General features: G+C 53.3%; 6 protein-coding genes across 6 annotated transcripts; 2 read left to right on the top strand and 4 right to left on the bottom strand.

Moving 5' to 3' along the window:
- Positions 1 to 203: 203 nt before the first annotated feature.
- Positions 204 to 3,197, top strand: CCOS01_15223 (chitin recognition protein; the record flags this gene model as incomplete). Its single annotated transcript, XM_060463365.1, has 4 exons — positions 204 to 502; positions 556 to 883; positions 934 to 2,872; positions 2,953 to 3,197. The coding sequence occupies 4 exons, from the start codon at positions 204 to 206 to the stop codon at positions 3,195 to 3,197; spliced, it is 2,811 nt and encodes a 936-aa protein (XP_060305968.1).
- Positions 3,198 to 3,979: 782 nt separating this feature from the next.
- CCOS01_15222 (uncharacterized protein) lies at positions 3,980 to 5,845 on the bottom strand (the record flags this gene model as incomplete). Its single annotated transcript, XM_060463364.1, has 1 exon — positions 3,980 to 5,845. The coding sequence occupies one exon, from the start codon at positions 5,843 to 5,845 to the stop codon at positions 3,980 to 3,982; it is 1,866 nt and encodes a 621-aa protein (XP_060305967.1).
- A 4,257-nt stretch (positions 5,846 to 10,102) lies between these two features.
- Positions 10,103 to 10,669, bottom strand: CCOS01_15221 (uncharacterized protein; the record flags this gene model as incomplete). The annotated part of the gene is made up of 1 exon (XM_060463363.1): positions 10,103 to 10,669. A coding segment is annotated over one exon (567 nt), but the record flags the coding sequence as incomplete, so codon positions are not given.
- A 627-nt stretch (positions 10,670 to 11,296) lies between these two features.
- CCOS01_15220 (uncharacterized protein) lies at positions 11,297 to 12,125 on the bottom strand (the record flags this gene model as incomplete). Its single annotated transcript, XM_060463362.1, has 2 exons — positions 11,297 to 11,978; positions 12,037 to 12,125. The coding sequence occupies 2 exons, from the start codon at positions 12,123 to 12,125 to the stop codon at positions 11,297 to 11,299; spliced, it is 771 nt and encodes a 256-aa protein (XP_060305965.1).
- A 3,144-nt stretch (positions 12,126 to 15,269) lies between these two features.
- Positions 15,270 to 16,696, top strand: CCOS01_15219 (uncharacterized protein; the record flags this gene model as incomplete). Its single annotated transcript, XM_060463361.1, has 3 exons — positions 15,270 to 15,544; positions 15,995 to 16,330; positions 16,579 to 16,696. The coding sequence occupies 3 exons, from the start codon at positions 15,270 to 15,272 to the stop codon at positions 16,694 to 16,696; spliced, it is 729 nt and encodes a 242-aa protein (XP_060305964.1).
- A 185-nt stretch (positions 16,697 to 16,881) lies between these two features.
- On the bottom strand, positions 16,882 to 17,238 carry CCOS01_15218 (uncharacterized protein; the record flags this gene model as incomplete). The annotated part of the gene is made up of 1 exon (XM_060463360.1): positions 16,882 to 17,238. One exon carries the CDS (start codon positions 17,236 to 17,238, stop codon positions 16,882 to 16,884), a length of 357 nt encoding a protein of 118 aa, XP_060305963.1.
- Positions 17,239 to 18,151: the final 913 nt, after the last annotated feature.

Below are 18,151 nucleotides of genomic sequence, written 5' to 3'. Positions count from 1 at the left end.
GTATCCCTCTATCAAGGTGCTTCAGTATCCTAATACAGAAAGCCTAAGAGCACTCATTTATCTCTTAGGTTGTTTTCGAGTTTGTTTGTTTTCCTTGAAGACAATCATTTGAGAGTAGTCGACTATTACGACTTACACCAACATAATCACCGGGTCTCTTAGTAATATCTTTTCCAATTTTTCCAGTAATAACTTGAGTCATCATGCGTTGGACTCCTGTTGTACTAGCCACTCTTGCAGGGCTACAAGCAGCTCATGCTCACGACGAGGATGAAGTTCCTCACCCCAACTTGGTATTGCCTCGTCTTCGCGATATCGACGAGCTGAGACAGAGACGGAATGCTTTCGAGCCCTGGAACCCGCCTACGGTAGCCAACAAGCCACGCGCGGACCGCGTGAAACTCAGCCCTCGCCAGACGTCATCAATTCCGTTGGGAGACAACTCGCAGTGTGGAGGATCATATGGCAGATGTGCGGATGGATACTGCTGTTCAGCCTCTGGGTATGTTGCGGCTACATCGCCTATCAACGGTTCTTGATTAACAATACGATTAGATGGTGCGGTCAGTCTGAGGAATACTGCGCGTCCCCCGATTGCCAAATCAACTACGGTCCTGCATGTGATGGCAACGAGAAGCCCAATGGTCCGGATACCTCAGACTATGCAAGGCCAAAGAACGGTGACATTCCCTATGGCGGCGTTGGCATCTACGCCTGCGTCAACCAGGGCGATGTTGCCATCACATACGACGATGGTCCTTACATCTACACCGCTGCCATGTTGGACGCTTTCAAGGCTCACGGTGCTGTCGCTACTTGGTTCATCACGGGCAACAATATCGGCAAGGGCATGATCAATGTCAACTACCGCGATGTCATTACAGTAAGCTTCTTAGCCACACTTGTGATTTATCTATTCTGACCTCCTTCCAGCGAATGATTGCAGATGGTCACCAGGTTGCCAGCCATACATGGTCCCACGAGAACCTGGATCAGATGACGCTGGCCCAGCGCAAGAACCAGATGGTCTACAATGAGATTGCCTTCATGGACATTCTCGGCTTCTTCCCTACCTACATGCGTCCGCCCTATTCCATCTGCGGAGCCGAGTGCCAGGGACAGATGGCCGACCTGGGCTATCACATCACCTACTTCGACCTTGACACTCAGGGCTACCTCCACACCACGGCCGACCAGATCGGATTCAGTGTGAATCTTTGGGATCAAGCCATGCAGGCTCGCACGCCTTGCAACGGCAGCTACCTGCACATCGAGCACGACATCCACCAGTACATTGCCACGACGCTGACAAACCACATTCTCGACTCCGTCGTCGCCAACGGCTGGAACGCCGTCACCGTCGGTACCTGCCTCGGCGACCCCCCAGAGAACTGGTACCGCGGCGCCGTCCCGGCCTACAACTTCAAGATCACCCCGGTCAGCTCAAAGGTCTGCTCCAGCACCTCCAGCTCGTCCAGCTCGACCAAGACGTCTTCGTCCACCCGCACCTCGTCCGCGACCTCCACTTCGACAGCCGTCTCCACCAACGGCCAGTGCGGTTCCACCGTCGGCTTCACCTGCCAGGGCTCCGCCTACGGTAACTGCTGCTCCGGCGCCGGATGGTGCGGTTCCACCTCCGTCTACTGCGGCACGAGCTGCCAGTCCAAGTACGGCACCTGCGGAAGCTCAGCATCCAACACTACTTCTTCTTCGAGCAGTGGCACCTCATCAGGTAGGACCTCTTCTTCCTCCTCCACCCGCAGCGGCACCAGCAGCAGCGGCAGCTCTTCTCGTACCGGCACATCGAGCTCCAGCTCCCGCACTGGTACCAGCAGCAGCTCGTCTCGCACGGGTACTAGCAGCAGTTCATCTCGTACCGGCACCTCCAGCTCGTCCACTCGCAGCGGATCATCATCATCGTCTAATACTCGCTCGTCCTCAGGTTCTTCCTCAGGCACCGGCACAGCGTCCGCCTCCAGCTCCGCCGCCTCGTCCACCTCGACGCTTCCCATTTCCACCGGCGGCGACTGCGGTGCCGCCAGCGGAAAGCAGTGCTTCGGCTCGACCTTCGGTAACTGCTGCTCCGTCTACAACTACTGCGGTAGCACCGCCGCACACTGCGGAACAGGCTGCCAGTCCGCCTTCGGCACCTGCAACAGCACTTCATCCGCTTCCGGCAGCTCCTCTTCGAGCGGCGCCAGCTCTTCCGGTGCGGCCAGCAGCTCCGGCTCAGCCTCCGCCAGCGGCACGTCCTCCGCCTCCGCCGTCCTCCCCAGCACCTCCCTCGTTTCCACCGACGGCTCATGCGGTGCCGCGGCCGGCAAGTCCTGCACGGGAAGCACCTTCGGCACATGCTGCTCCGTCTACAACTACTGCGGTACCACCGATGCCCACTGCGGCACAGGCTGCCAACCAGGCTACGGCTCCTGCAACGGCACGACCGCCGCTTCGAGCTCAGGCGCCGCCGCAGGCTCCTCCTCCGCAGCGACCCCGGCCTCCTCCGGTGTCGCAGGCGGCAGCACGACCGCCAACGCCGCCGCCGCGACAAACACAAACATCTCCAAGAACGGCGAGTGTGCCGGCACAAACGGTTACAACTGCCTCGGCTCCAACTTTGGCGACTGCTGCTCTCCCTACAACTACTGCGGTAACACCACCGCTCACTGCGACACGGGCTGCCAGTCCGGCTTCGGCAAGTGCTCCGGCACGGGCGCCAACGTCGCCGTCTCGCTCAACGGTAACTGCGGCTCCACGAACGGCGGCTCGACATGCGCCGGCTCGACATTTGGCAACTGCTGCTCGGCGTACGGATACTGCGGTAGCACGTCTGCTTTCTGCGGCACGGGTTGCCAGTCTGGATACGGTACCTGTGGTGAGTAAATTACCACTTTGGCTTATATGACCTTGCTAATACGAATTTTGTTTTTGGCTAATTAGGTTAAACTTTCACAGATACTTCTTCCGGGTCCGGTACTACCGCCGCAACACCCGCGGCCACATCCGCGGCAGCATCCACCGTCAAGACGGTCAGCACCATCGGCGCGGCCTGTGGTTCGGCTGCCAATGCCAAATGTGGTGACGGCTTCTGCTGTACGGTGCTCAATGTCTGCGCTAGCAGTAAGCTCCTGCTTATCACGAACCCGGCTTGTTATGCCGCTGTGGGTTGCCAGACGAGTTGGAGTAGCAGTTGTGCTTAAACAACGTGTGTAATGCATAATACAATGGGGAGTTACTGAGAGGAGGGGGGAGATTTAAAAGTTGGAATTACTCGTTTCTGGTTTGACTTTTGTTTTTTAAACATGGTCTCTCATTTATCTGGATTTTTCACCAAAGAGGCGTTGAGGATTTCTGGAGCTTACACCATCGACATTGATAGAGCGATCGATACTACTCACCCTGAGGTACTTACTACCTACCATCATTGATTATACCATAATACAGAATGGCAATTGACCATCACCTGAAGTCTCCCATTGCTTTGACCAACTCTTGTTATTATGACTTCTACCGTCACTTAGAGAGTCATCTCATCTTAATTAGTGATCCTGATTGTTCTGGGTGGCCACTTTCATTCAGTTTGGGGGTTCTTCAGTTTGATTCATGGTTTTATTATTCTCAATGTGTATCTCGATGTCCTTGTTCTCGTGAGCTCAAACTCAAAGCCATTGTTCACATGGATTTGCATCCTTGCTCATTCCTCCGAGATTCTTGGGCATTTCCTGATGGGTATCTTGGTTACAAACAAGCCAGAGCAAAGAAGCCAAAGCATAGGGGGCATCTCAAGGGTTCCATCACCCAAAACCCTCCGTTAACTCCTGAAAGCCAAAACCTTCTTCATCTCTCATTGTCGTTCATCGTGGATGCACTTAGTATGAGAAATGCGGTCGGTCAGCAAAGAAGAAAGAAGTGGCCACCAATATGTCCCGGTTCAACGGATATAACAAACCCCCAGAACCCGATACCCTGGAAGCATGTACGATTACTGCATCTGTCGCATGAACTGGCGGTACTCCTGGTACTGCCGGAAATCCTTCTCGACGAGATGAATTTGCTGAACGAGATACTCCGAGGCCTGCTTCAGCTGCGCCATCCGACTGACGATATCGCCAACGTCCTTGACTCCACCCGGAAGTTGAGGTGCCTCGCCGGGACGGGCACCAAGCGCCAGGCCCTGCGCATCTCTAGCGAAGCCAGCCATCTTGTAGACAAGCGTCTGCATGCGCTCAACACGCTTGTTGCCGGCGTTGACGCTCTCCTCGTAGCGCTCCTTCTCGAGACGGGAAGCCTCAAACATGGCCGAAATGGCCTCGCTATAGAACTTTTGGGCGCGGGCCTCAAAGTCGTGGGCCTCCATGACGAACTTGCGGAGGGCGTCGCCTTCGGCGGAGGTGACGTAGGCGCCGCGGGGCGCGTCGGTGATGAGGGGCAAGGGACTGACCAGGCCGGCGTGCTCGGCGCGGAGGGCGTCGGCGTGCTTCATCTTGTCCTGGGCCTCGGCTTGCTTCTGGGCGATGAGGGTGGTGAGGCGGGCGATGCGCGAGGCGGAGGCTTGCTCGGCTGCGATCCAGGGGTTGATGGGAGGGGCTTGAGCTGTGGAAGCTTGAGCGGCGGAATCCTGAACAGCAGAGGCCTGATCACCGTTCTCATGAACAGTGGATTCCTGAATGTCAGCCAGGGGCGCGGGGATGGGCGCATCGGTCGGCAGGTTGGCGGCGGAGGGAGTACTGTAGATGGTCATGGGAGCCTCAGGAGCGCCATAGGCGACAGGATTGTTGTCGTTGTCAGAGGGACCATCAGATAAGCCGACAGGCAAGGAAGCCTCCTGATCGTTGCAGAAGCCAGCAGGGCCGCCGGGGTTGTAGCCAGCTGAGGCCATGCCATAGTCTCCGTAGCCATAGTCGTCGTTGGCGAGGAAGGTGGAAGGCTCGCGAGGGGGACTGAACGGGTTGCGATAGTTCACAATAGGGAAGTTGGCTGGGTTGCCGTAGAGAGAAACGTTGCCAAGGTGCTCGTTGTCCTCACTCATGCCTGACATGGGCATATCAGTGACTCTGGCAGGATTATTGAAGAGAGAGCCGTTGTCGAGGCGCTCCTCATCCCCCTTCATACCCGGGATAGGGTTGAGGAAGATATTGGGGGAGATAGGGCGATCCGGAAGGGGGAGTTCCAAAAGATCACCGATGGACGGGCTTCTGGGGGCTTCGGGCATGGGAGGGAGGATGGGACGCAAGTCCTTGGGGACCTCTTGTGCCTGGGCGAGGAAGTTGAGACGGGGAGTGTCCTTGTTCTCAAAGAAGGGGAGCGACGTGGTCGCCTCCTGAGCCAAGTGTCTTCTCTTGGACGATGGACCAGGCACCATATCCTCGACGGCAGAGGCTGGGCGCTTGTGGTTAGGGTGGCTGACGACAATAGCCTCGGGGTTCCAAGGGGTGCCGTCAATGTTGTGGACATAATCGCCAGTGATGTCTCCAGAGAGGATCTTCTTGTTGTGGTGATTGATGAGGCCTTGGACGGTCCAATCATTCAAGTGGTGAGCCACATCGGGGTTTTTGGCGTAGAAGTCCTTCTGGAACTCAAGAGCTTGACCCTCGAGAGCAAGCGAGGGCGAAGCGAGACAGAGTGCAATGACGAAGTGCGAGGGAGGCTCAACATTGGAGACATATTCTGCATTGACCTTCCAAAAGAGAGTGCAGTTGGAAGGGTCGGGAGTGTCGATGAAATAATCGATAGTCTTGATGAGTGTGCTGCGGTAAGTGTCCGAGACGGTCGCGGGAATGCGATTGACTATCATCTTCTTGTAGTCGATGATATCAACAAACTTCTCCTCTTCGGCGAAGTGATCCATTGTGACTGCTTTGTCTGCTGCTGGTATTGTGCTTGCGAAGGGTAGGCGAGTCTGCTCAGTGAAAATGAGCAAAGACTGTCAAAGAAGATTGCTGAAGCTAGGTCATGAACAATGAGATTCTATTGTAAGCCTGGTGCTGAATTAGATGTACGGCTCTTCACTGACTTGCATGAGTGAGTATATATACCTGATTCAGAGGCCAAGACGTGAAGCCAATGGCTTCTTTTGACGATATTGCCTGGTGAATGGCGAGGTGAGAGAGTGGTAAGCGTGTGGAAAAGATCACCGACCGCTCTGGGGAAAGTTGTCAAGAGGAAGAAGAGAGGTTGCTCGGGGGACAGTGGGGGGGAAAGGTCGAACCTGCCGTGAGTCTGTCAATCTCTTCTGAAGAAGCGATGGGTAGGCTAGGGCTGGTGAACACAGTCAGAGGTTGATTTTCTATAAGAATAAATCATGGTCAACAGCTATTGTGAAGAGGTGAGTCGGAATATACACGATAAGGCTTAATGATCCCAAGTCACGTGTTGAGGTATGAAGTGAGGCTGTTGATAAACGTGAAAAGGTGGGTACGAGGTGTGAGGTAGTGAGGACGAAGCGTGTGAGGCTGGAGTGTGACGTTGGAGGAGACAAGGTGAAAGTAATCTCGAACAAGGCAATCGGCAACATTGCTAGACTGGCTTATGCTTTTAGTAGGTGCTTTGGCTTTTCTTCATGTCCACCTGCCCCCTTTTTACTCTCGATCTTGGTAGCCTTTGCCTTTTTCCTTCCTTCATGTTTTATTGCCTCGTGTTCCTATATCAAGAGCTTCAGTTGATGTGTTCAGAAGGTCCAGTGGGCGATTCCCAGAGACGACACGTTCAAATTCCAATCTTTCTCTTCAATTTGTGGTCCAAATACAGAGTTCATTTTTGGGGTATTGACCATATCCTCGTCTACTTCCGTCTGGTTCGGAGTAAGCGGATGAAGACTGCATTCGAGGTGGGATATCTCTCGCAACACGTACGATAAGGTAGAAAGACCTGGGGTATAGTTACAGGCGACCTCTGATGAAGTCAGTCGCACAATTACATACGGTGTTGTGTCTGAACGATACAAAGGCTCAACTCACACATCTTGATGTATGTAAGCATTCCTGTTGCTGGGCTTGCATGTCTCCTGTTTTTGTCTGGCCGATGTTCGGCTTAATGGAATGCTGGATTTGTTGCCTCTCAAGAACTGTCCTGGTTATCTGCTGATGCAATTGAAGATTCCGTTCCACACTTTGTCTCTACTCTGTCGCCCTATGCATAGATCTCTCAGAAGTCGTTCTCATTTGGTCCGATCCATGTCCCGACCAGGGGCGATGATTTAGGCCCAAATCATCAAAATCATCAAGTCCACTACTAATTAGAAGCAGACCTGGGGGATAAAAGAGGCTATTCGAAAGTGTCTATGCCGGGCGGGTACGATGATGCAGAGCGGAAGATAGGAAAGAGGATGGGTCTCATAAAAGAAGCTTGCTTACGAGGATGAGTTACTAGGTGAACGGGGATATTTGCTCGCAGGTGTGAAAAGGTTGAGATGACAGCTATATGACGATGTCTCCAACTAGGAAGACGGGAGAAAGATTACGGGGCTGAGTTTTCTATCCTAAGAATCTCCATCGGGTACGTGCTAATGTCCCGGGCAGAGTCATCGGGAGCGCTCGCCTTCGGTAATGCTTAACGTCCTCCGGACTCCGGGCGCCCCACCTGCCGGTACGGCGCTCGCGGCCACGGTAGCAGCATTGAAGGGCTAAGGTGCCTCATATGTGCCTTTCGCCTTGTTTGAGCCTTTCTATACTATGTATGTCGGTCAGAATGCAGAGGTGTAATGGAACATATTCTTAGAAGAAAGCCAAATAGTTGCTTTTAAGGGAGAGTCTCAAAGTAAATATCCATCTGAGTACATGCATCCGCTTCGAATTTTGCCGGTCGTCTCGCGCCCAACTCGTCTTGCACTTGCTGGAGCATTTGAGCCTGGCGTCGTGGGCAGATTTTGTATCCCATTGAGAAGAGGGCGGAACGACTGCAGGGCACTATAAAGGTATCTGACTCCCAATCTCCGATCGCTATTCTCCCCCTCACCAGCAACCTGTCATCCGGACCCCACCAAAAGACCAGATCACCCAATCAAAGTCTCTGATAGAGGTGGTGCACTGCAGCAATGTACTGCACTAACAGTGCACATCGCCGCGTTGGAACAGAGCATGTCGACGAATTCGAGGACAGCGCTCTTTGTGATGAAAATCGGAGTTGCATTGGATGCTTTTGCGGGTTGTGCTTTGTGTATGTGGATGTATGGGCAGTTGCTGCGCCGCTCCGTCGCGTGGTGCCGGACCGAGCTTCGGGGGTTGAGCAAGAGTACATAAGCTAAATTTCGTCGGAAGTTAAGAAAGCCCCTGTAGCCAAGTGGTGAAGGCGCCGTTCTTATAATTACATCATCAATGTGAGAAATGCGGAGGTCGTGAGTTCGATCCTCACCAGGAGCAACCTTTTTGCTCCGAAGCATTTGACCCATCAGCTTAACAATGAATCCATCAACACCTGACGGATTATTTTCTTCTTAATGTATGTGCCACCGATTGCATACATGCCGACTACACGTGTATTTCCAAGCCTAAGGTAGTCGGAACCCAGTGGGGCGATCCAATAGTATGTATGTCTTGGTGCATCACGCCTCATTACATACAGTGTGTTTGCTTAATCGTTGGTGTGTAAATGAAGCCTAGGGTTGATTGATGTGGATGGGGTCGATTGATTAGTCGATTTTTCTCAGCCTGGCTAATCTCTTCTGATATCTTGAGTTTAACAAATGATGCAAAGGAGAGGCATCGATATGTAATGTCGAATAATGAGGCTCTCCTTCCTCCACCGACTACACGGGCAAAGGGCTGACTCAATTGCATAGAAGGGGACCATGGTCCTTCGGGGTTTGTGATCTCAAGACAATACGTGCTCAACTAATCCTAAAAGACATATTGACTGACAGTGTGCAGAAGAAGCAGAGAAAACCTAACCTCGAGAAACTTGACAGTTGGGCTAATGGAAAGGCTATTCGATGACGGCTCGTCTGTTCTACAAGACTTCGAACGCAAGTCATGATTAATGAACAAACAGACACATGAGCCAGATTGTATTCCAAGTGTGACTCTGTGATTGGGGAGGGAGAATTTGTCACAACGCCCGTTGCGAATAAGCTTTTGCAAGTCGTCGAGGGATCCCTGATAGAGGAGAGAAGCGAGAGAAGTCTTCCGACATGGCCCAAGAGCCATAGGTTTATGGAATCTTTAGGAGAGCGGCGATGCTTTACGACAAGAGGTGTGCATGATACGATTGAAGGGATGGAGTTGAAAGTAGACCATATTTTTTTGAGAATGCATCGTTGACCGCGATTCTAAGAGACTCTCTCGCCTCCTGAGCAATCCTCGACGAAGCCAAGTCCCTACTGATGACGACAACGAACTCAAAAAGCACAAACTCAAAACGACTCTATCGCGTGATCCGGTGACGACTCATGATCATGACGTCTTCCTCTCTGAACAAGCTCAGATTGACAAACTGCAGAGCAAAAGCCTGAGCTTCTACAGGGGACGAGGGCCCTCAGTAGCTAAAAGCATCGCCACAACAAACTTCTCGTTCGCGTCACGCTTGAGTTCTGTCACCCAGTTTAAGCTTATCCCTAAATCTTTGCATTCGTGGGCAGAGAGTTTTTCGTCAACGTCCTACGGTTCGTTGTGAATGATTGCAATCATCAAATTGGTCACCTTTCCACCGTCAACGAATCCCTCGACGGAGAGACAGGTTACCAGTAAGTGCGACCGGGTTTCTGCTTGCCCACGACAGACTCGGGACTTGTTTCATGTTACACGGCCACCCAACCAGAGCTCAGTTGCCGCTCACCTGACTAAGTAGGTGGCATTCGAGTGTGCAAGAAGAGACACACTCGGCATATTCGGCCAAAATGGAAGGGAAACAAAAGGAAAAATTACCAACTAGGCTGCTGATGTGTAGAATACGCCCAGAGGCAAAAGATTTGACCAGCCTGGGGGTCGAACCCAGAATCTCCTGATTACACGTTCTTATTACAGAATCGTAGTCAGACGCCTTGCCATTGGGCCAACCGGCCATTTAACGACTCGATGGAGTCGAAGGGATGGATACCCGTTCATGGGAAGGTTGGGAGCAGAATCTGCTTTTAGTCCTTTCATGCGAGGGTTGTTGTGGGCTTTATGGTGGATTAGGTCGTTGAAATTTTCTTCAATGTGCGTGCGGCAAAACGGGGACGCAAATAGCTAATTCGGTGGGGATAGGGGGAAAAAAGAACGAAAGAGAGAAAAGCGCAACAAAGGATGGAAAAAGTGGACTTGCCTCGAGGGGCTGTGGACTCAGACAGGGAAAGCTTCATTTGACGTAAAGCCCGAATCGTGGGAGTGAGATCTTTATTGGTCGTCGATGTCCGGTGCGACCGGATGGAGCGGCCGGAGCTCTCGGACTTGAGTCGGGAGTGTTGGCTAAGATATTCGACTAATTCTACACAGACGGCGAGGTAGCTGCCAAAGGAGGGTAAAGAATCGTGCAGAGCTACATTAACACATCTCGGTTCAGCCACTCGGAAAATCTCATGAGAGAGGGTTGCATTCAATCTGTTGATCAGGTCGCCGGAGAGATCGGGTCCCGTCGCTCGTAAACTTGGCCTTGAATGGTGACACTGGTAAGTAAAGATGTAACGAACCGAAGGGGGGAGGGGGGAAGAGGGGGAGGCAAGCAGGAGAGAAGTTGAGACGGCCACAGCGTGCACATGGGTATAACATGACCTGCATGTCTGTGGGTTTGAAGAAGATGGTGTGGTGGTTGGCAGGGACCAGAGTGAAACATGTTTCCATGGGTCCAATTCATGAAACGAGAAAAGGGATTCCTTGGTGAAGAGGAGGCCGCGGACATCATAGCGCCAAGTTATCTCGTCTCACAAATGTATACGCATCGACATATCCGAGATCACTGTGTAGAGAGCGGCGAACACTCGCAACTCACTGCGACTAAGAGACAGAGATAAACACGAAGATGGGAATAAACGTCTGACGCTTGGATTGCTCGTTGTGGCTATGTATGTACTTCCGCACTCCGGTCTCAAACCCCTAACTCATCCAGACGTCTCAATGACAGCTCCTAGGCTGCCTTCTTGAGGCCCGTCAGGGACGAAAGCCCACGGACTCGACCACCACTGAGATGGAGGAAGGGTCCCAAAGGGAAGGGGATTTGCCCACGTCCTATGCGGCTAAACTCTTTTGTCACCACATCTGTTTGGCCCTGTGAAATCGCCATAACTGCGCATTGTCGTAAACCTCGTGAACCGAATCAAGCAACCAGCACCAGTGCTGATTTTCTCTATCCATTAACCTCCAACCTCCACAACCAGCTGCTGAGACGTAACTCAGTTGCCGTTGTTCTTGCCCGCGGGGATCGCAGGAGCGACAGGGGCAGGTGCAACGGCAGCCGGCTGAGCGGGAGTAATGGGCTTCGCGGCGCCGTTGGGAGCAGCGGCCGGAGGGTTGGCGGCAGGCGCGGCAGCAGGAGGCTTGGGGGCAGCGGCGGGAGGTGCGGCTGCGGGAGCCTTGGGAGCAGCAGCAGGAGGTGCAGCCGCGGGAGCCTTGGGAGCAGCGGCAGGAGGAGCAGCAGCAGGAGGAGCAGCCGCGGGGGGAGCGTTGCCCTTGCCCTTAGCAGCAGCACCACCGGCGGGAGCAGCAGGAGCAGCAGCGCCTTTGCCCTTGGCAGCAGCACCACCGGCGGCGGGAGCAGCAGGAGTAGCGGCCTTCTTCTTCGCAGCACCGGCGGCGGGGGTCGCGGCCTTGCCCTTGGCCTTCGCGGGGGCAGCAGCCTTTGCCTTCTTCGCGGCCTTCTTCGCCTTCTTGGCCTTCTTAGCCTTCTTGCCCTTCTTGCCCTTCTTCTTCTTGAGAAGCTGGCGGGCCCTCAGAGGGACGGCGTTCTCCTCAACCTCGATGTCGGCGACCACACCGCTGGTGGTCTCGACGCCGGCGAACGAGGGGATGGAGATGTCGCGAGCCTCCTTGCGCTCCTCGCGGTCCTCCAAGTGTTGGTCATAGTTGTTTTGATAACTGAAAGTGTTGTTAGTCGGCTTGCTCGATACAACACGAGTGATGCTGCTGGACCTACCTGACAGCCCTGCTATCGATATCTGTGGGAGCACTGCTGACGCTAACGATCGTCGAGGCGAGAAGGAATCCGAATGTAAGGAACTTCATTTTGATGGACTGAAGTGAACCGAAGTTGATGAAATATTAGATGATTCTGTGATGAATGTTGAACCGAAGCAACTGTTTCCAAGGGAATGTCTGTATTAAATTTGATACTGTGAGGCCTGCCGTCGAACCAAATCAAAAAAAAATTTAAACGACGCGGAACTGGTCAGATCTTTATGTACTCACTCGTCCTTCGTCCCAAATCAGGTGGCCCCAATACGACTGTGAGTGGCGTGAGGCGGAACATGTCGAGACATTGTGACCGAGGGTGCCTGAAACCACTCTAGCAGGACAGATGTCAATGTGCTGGGCGCTGAGCCACCACTCATGGATCAAGAGACGATTTGTCGATATCCTCATCTGCATCGTAATGAGAATAGCAACAGCCGTTGAGTCAGGCCAACCGCAGAGAGTCGTTTCGGGACTCGGTCCATCGTCGTCCCAAGTCCTTTACATCCAGACCTTCAGAAAGGGTAAGGTGCTCGAGGCAACCGAAACTCTGTTCCCTCGTCCGAAGTCTTCAGTCCCACACCCTTTTCGTATCATGCAGCGCGAACCAGGGCCACCCACAGACTTTGTAAGGTTATTCATGCTTGATTCGGAACTCAAAGGTCGCCCCTGGCCAGTCTCAGGAATAAGCATTGGGGATCCGGAGAGACATCCACACGATTAACCACGACCACGGGTGATCTGCCTGGCTCGTGCCCCTCTTCTCATCCTCTCTTCGCGTTTTTTCATGTTTGAAGGCAGCAAACTTTGTTCAATCCCCCTGATCCCCTTTTGGTGGTTGAAAGATGCTGTGGTTGGGCCGTCGCTGCAGAACACAGCAAGGTCAAACCGCCTCAAACCGCTTCGCTTCGTCCCACCCTGCTCGTCGTCTTCTCGACACCATTCGTTGCATGGTTGCTCACGACTCAATCCGAAAACGACAAGATTCGATAGGCTAGCGGATTAAACGTTCCAGGGGGGATTGCGCGCATTTCTTGACGTTCTCGAGAACTGCTGATATGCGCAATTGACAAATGACTAGGGCCTGGTGACGGAATAAGAAAGAAGCATAGAACTGTAAATCTGACAGCCCCTTGTCCTTGAACTTTGGTTCAGCTCCGGATATCGTGTTCACCGAGGAAAAATTCAAGGAAACCCGTGATGCGAGGGAATAGACTTACGCGGCGCGGGTGCAGTATGCCGTCGTCGGTGGCCGTTGTCAGTCAAGCTTTTTGACACGGCGCTTAAAAGCCGAAGAGCCGTACAGCTTCAACTAGTAGATGCAGCCACAAGGCTGCCGAAATACCGAACCAGTGATCTAGACAGGCAATCGAACGTCGCCTCACGCGATCCGCAGGTTCCGCCCCCGCGGGGAAGAAAAGGGGATCCAATCTTGGACGTTCGGGCCCCGGGCTAGTATCAGAAGCGTGGTAGTGTGTAGGAGAAACCTGGCGTGCCTGGTTACGGCTGGGCTTTGCGTTCAGCCCAGAAAGGCCCCTTGCCTCAAAAAAGCCTGGACCGCACCACGCACAACCTCGACTGGGCTGTGTTTTCTTGGAGTATCACATGATGTCAATGTCGACAGGTCAAGAGAGGTCGACAAAGGCACCGGCCATGGCCGAGGCGTCCAGGGTGAGGCCTTGGAGGTTGAGGAAACGATGTCCTCCAAGGAATCTGCAGATCCTTTGTTCCATAATCTTTCTCGCGCCTGATATCGGTTGCATATTGGTTACAACTCTTGGCATCCCCGGATTCCTGGTTCCATCGCAGATCAGTTGGTAGGTATTTGGAAATAATCGTTTGCAACTCGAGACACAGGCCACACTGCGGTCCCTCGGGCTCCGATTTTGGAAGTTTTAGACATGAGCCGCTCACTTCAGAGACAAGTTTTGCCGGAGTCGTGGGGACTCTGGGAGACGAGGTGAGCATCGTCGCAGCCGAATCCTAACAGGAAATCCCATCGATCCCACCGGGACGACAAACTATTTTCATTCGAGAGTCCATTTCAGGAAAACCACCTCGTCCGTTGATGAAGCCAGTCAGTTTGACAACGTCCATGAGGCAATTGAGAACGAGGACGGCATGGACTTGTGTGGCTGAGTACGGCGACTTTTGCTGTCGGTGGCCGGCTAACAGGCAAAACAGTTCCCGCTTCGTCGCAAATATTTCCGAATGGAAAAGCACAGTCACCTGACTGGTTCCAGGAGTTGAGAAGACAGAGACCGTCTGGAATATGTAGTCGAAATCGTCCCTTCGAATCCTCCAACGTCCCGCTGCCTGAAAATTGATGCGCATAACGGCCGAACGATCCTGCAAAGTGTCGTTCACATAGAGGTGTGTGTTCGGGCGCAGGCGGTGCCACATTGCAGACTGAATATGAAAGGGAAGTGAGTCTTCCAGACAGCACTGGCTGACCTGGCAATCGACGGGCCATCAGACGAGGTCGTCATTTTGGCACGTCGTGATATCGAAGTGAGATTATGCTCCGCGCTGGTGTTCCGTAGGGTTCCGGGAGAGGCTGACAGCTGCAGGAGCTGAGATTAACTTAAGTTGGCTGGAGGTTCAGATGGATATAAGAACCATAAGGCAAAAGAAACTCTTCTAGTGCAGAAATTCCGGCAAGCATTCTCATGGCAACTTAATTGCGCGCAGTGGGCAACGAAGGGCCCGGTGCAGTCCGTCATGATAGAGTTGGGAGGTTAACCTTAGATTGGAGAGCTTCTTTTCGCGTGATTGATGACGACTTTCTAGGTTCCTTATCTGCCTGCCCAGACTTCCATGTCTGTCCCAATCTAATCAGCTTATCGGTGTTCTCTTATCTTATCTCACATGGTAGGAGCTTTCTCAAGTGTGTTTAAACAATACTTGTGCTTTAGCGTACTATCAGCTGTCTATATGCATCTAGACGCACGTCACTCTTTCTAATCCAGTAAAGATGCACAAACCCGAGTCATCTCCATCTTCGCATCCACGTCAACCATTGTTGCTGTGATGCAGTGCACATATTCTTCAACAATGTGACACAGCCAAGCAACCTCCGATCGTTTCTTCACTACCACGCTGTCTGCCAACGAGCCACACACATCATCAACCACACATACACACACCTGCTGAAGACGAGCAAGTGAGGTTGCGTGTCGCTGCCCGCGTTGCATCACAATGCCCGGTGACGAAGAAGCTGCCGCAGCTTCAGCACCAGCAGGAACAGGAACAGCAGAACATACAGCCACACCGCCGCCAGACGCCAAGATCAGCGCCGCCGATGGCCGTTATTACTGGCAGGGCATCGATGCCGACGTGAACGGTATGCTGGGCGGTTTCCCCTACATCAGCAAGGTCGACCTGCAGGGCTCGCGCAACTTTCTCGCCAAACTGGGCATTGGCTCGAAGAGCGGTCTGCGGACGGTGAGCCGCGCTCTGGAAGGCGGGGCCGGGTGAGTTTTTCTTGCGACTTTCTTCTCTTCCGTCCGGTGTACCCGTACATTGGACATGGCTTGCGTTTGATTTTCAAAAGTCGACCTCGCAAACTTCATATCCGTACACGCCCCCTGGCGTCCCTCACCGCTATCTCAACTCACCGCCTCCCAACCTTTTTTTTCTCTTTCTTTCTTTGCCTCCTTCTGCAGTTACTCATGCTCAATTTACTCCATACTCTGTCTCACTTTCACTCTCTACCTACCCTTACCCACCGCAACCGCAACACTGCACGAGCGGGCCGAGCTAATGATTTGCCTCTCCTGACCCGTTTCTTCAACCCTTGTCTTACTTTTTGCATCTCATGTCGGAACCTCTCACCGTGGTGTACGGATACTTGCTGCAACATCCCTGTCTCCCCGGTTCAAGTCTCCGTGTCATGCAGACCCTTGCTAACCCCCAACCCCCAGCATCGGCCGCATCACAGAGGGTTTCCTTCTCGATGTAGCTGAACAAGTTGACATCGTCGAACCCATTGCGAAGTTCACCGCCGCTCTACAGGAAAAGTCTGGTGTGGGATCCGTCTTCAACATTGGTCTCGAGGAGTGGAAGCCACTTGATGGCACCGCCTACGACCTCATTTGGAACCAGTGGTGTCTCGGCCACCTCACCGACGACCAGCTTGTAGTCTACATGCGCCGTTGTAAGGCCGTTGTTGCCCCCAATGATGGTCTCATCGTCGTCAAGGAAAACTTGAGCACTAGCGGTGTCGATCTATTCGACGATGTTGACAGCAGTGTGACGAGGTGAGTTCACCTTCAAACCTATCATCTTCCTCCCCGACTTCCTACCCTGGTCTATTGTCGCCAAGTTCTCCCACCACAGCCAGTCATGTTGTTGGAGACTTTGCCTCAGTAGCGGTCATCAGTTCACTCTCAATGGCCCACGTAACTGGATGGTCTGCGGCGCATGCAAGACATCTGCATAATACATGTACATACACATACATACACATACATACACAGGACACTGACGCATGGCAAACGCAAAACAGGGTGGATGACAAGTTCCGCGCCCTCTTTCAGCAAGCGGGTCTGCGCCTTGTCAAGACGGAGCTGCAGAACGGCTTTCCCAAGGATCTATTCCCGGTACGCATGTATGCACTCAAGTAGCGGGCTGGAAAAACCAGCGGTGGCACGGCACGGCGACGGCGGCGGCGGCGGCGGCAAACCATGGATCCGGGGCTCATCGCCGGGAGACCAGGGGTCCTGGAGGCCGGCTGGAAGGGCTAGACTAGGCCCAGGTTAAACCCAAGAGACACAATCCCGCAATTCGATTTTTCCCTTCCCCTGGCAGTCTAGCATGGGAATGGGATGACATGGCGGCTCGGGCTCCGATCTACTGCACGATGCGGCAGCCCCCGGTCGTTCGTTCCTTTGGGGAGCCACTTTAATTCTCCGATCTCAGAAAACCGGGACTGCGAGAAAGCAAGAGCGTAAGAGAGGGAGAAACACCCGGCCGGACGGCGGTACCTGGTCCGCACGGGTCTTGTATGTATGTGTACATGACCCGCGACCAGCCTGCCACGTCGATGTTGCAGATGCAGCAGATAGGCGACGACGGACGACAGGTGTGGGTGTGGTGGGCGTATACAAGACCGCCAGGTTCGTTGGGTTAGGCTGGGCCTTGTTCCCCCTCCGCGGGCTACATACATGGCCTTTGCCTTTCTGCATATACACTAGCGATGTCGGACGTCACTAGCTGCACCTCTTCCCTTCGCCGCTGCCATACGTCCCGCGATGGAATGCAATGGGGTATGACCAGTTGGGCATGCAGTGCAAACGCAGCAAGGAGCTGAGACTTTGCGAGAAGCATTGGTGCCCAAAAGCAAAAAGAAAAAAGCCAGTTGCATCTCCCCTGCTTCTTCCCACCCTCCGTATATGAATGGACCTGAACGGTGTAAAAGTGAGGCGAACCTGCTGCATGCTGCAGTTCTATATACAATACGGAGTGCATATCACCAACTCAATTGGCAACAAACATGAGTCAAAGGGCTCCTTCCTAGGCAAACCGCCAAAAGATATTATCGTGAAGCGCAAGAAGCGCAGGTTAGACAGGGTGTTTAGGCCTCGGACCCGGTGCCATCGACAACGCATTCTGCTTCCAGTCCCAATGAAGCTATCGTCGTCCACGTCCGTGAGAAACCTGGCCATTGAAATGTCACGATATCAAGGTAGCATGAGTCTTTAGCAATCGATAGCGAGACGCGGGTAAGCACGGCGACGAAGAGAGGGAGGCCGGGAGAGAAAGAGCGGTGTCGTATGCTTCATTGCCGTCATCAACGCATCCCACTATCACCCTCTTGCCTACCTAGTTTCCTTTGGAGTCTGGACTCAGAAACCCTAGCCATTCATTTTTCCAGGCCCCCCCGAAGTACCATAGCTCGTGTTCCATTGTGAGGGTATCGTGAAGGACGCGCTTCGTATCTGATGCAGCTACGTGACACATGCCCCCATGCTCATCAGACCCCATCCGTGGGAATCGCGGCCATGAACCCATGAAACGAGACCACGACCTCAACCACGATACGCGCTACTTTACCCCAAACCCACGTTGAACCCTCAATC

Source organism: Colletotrichum costaricense, assembly GCF_030867565.1.
Source record: "Colletotrichum costaricense strain IMI 309622 chromosome Unknown Scaffold_23.1, whole genome shotgun sequence".
In the NCBI taxonomy this organism is placed as follows: Eukaryota; Fungi; Ascomycota; class Sordariomycetes; order Glomerellales; family Glomerellaceae; genus Colletotrichum; species Colletotrichum costaricense.
This window is presented reverse-complemented; position numbering and strand designations above follow the sequence as displayed.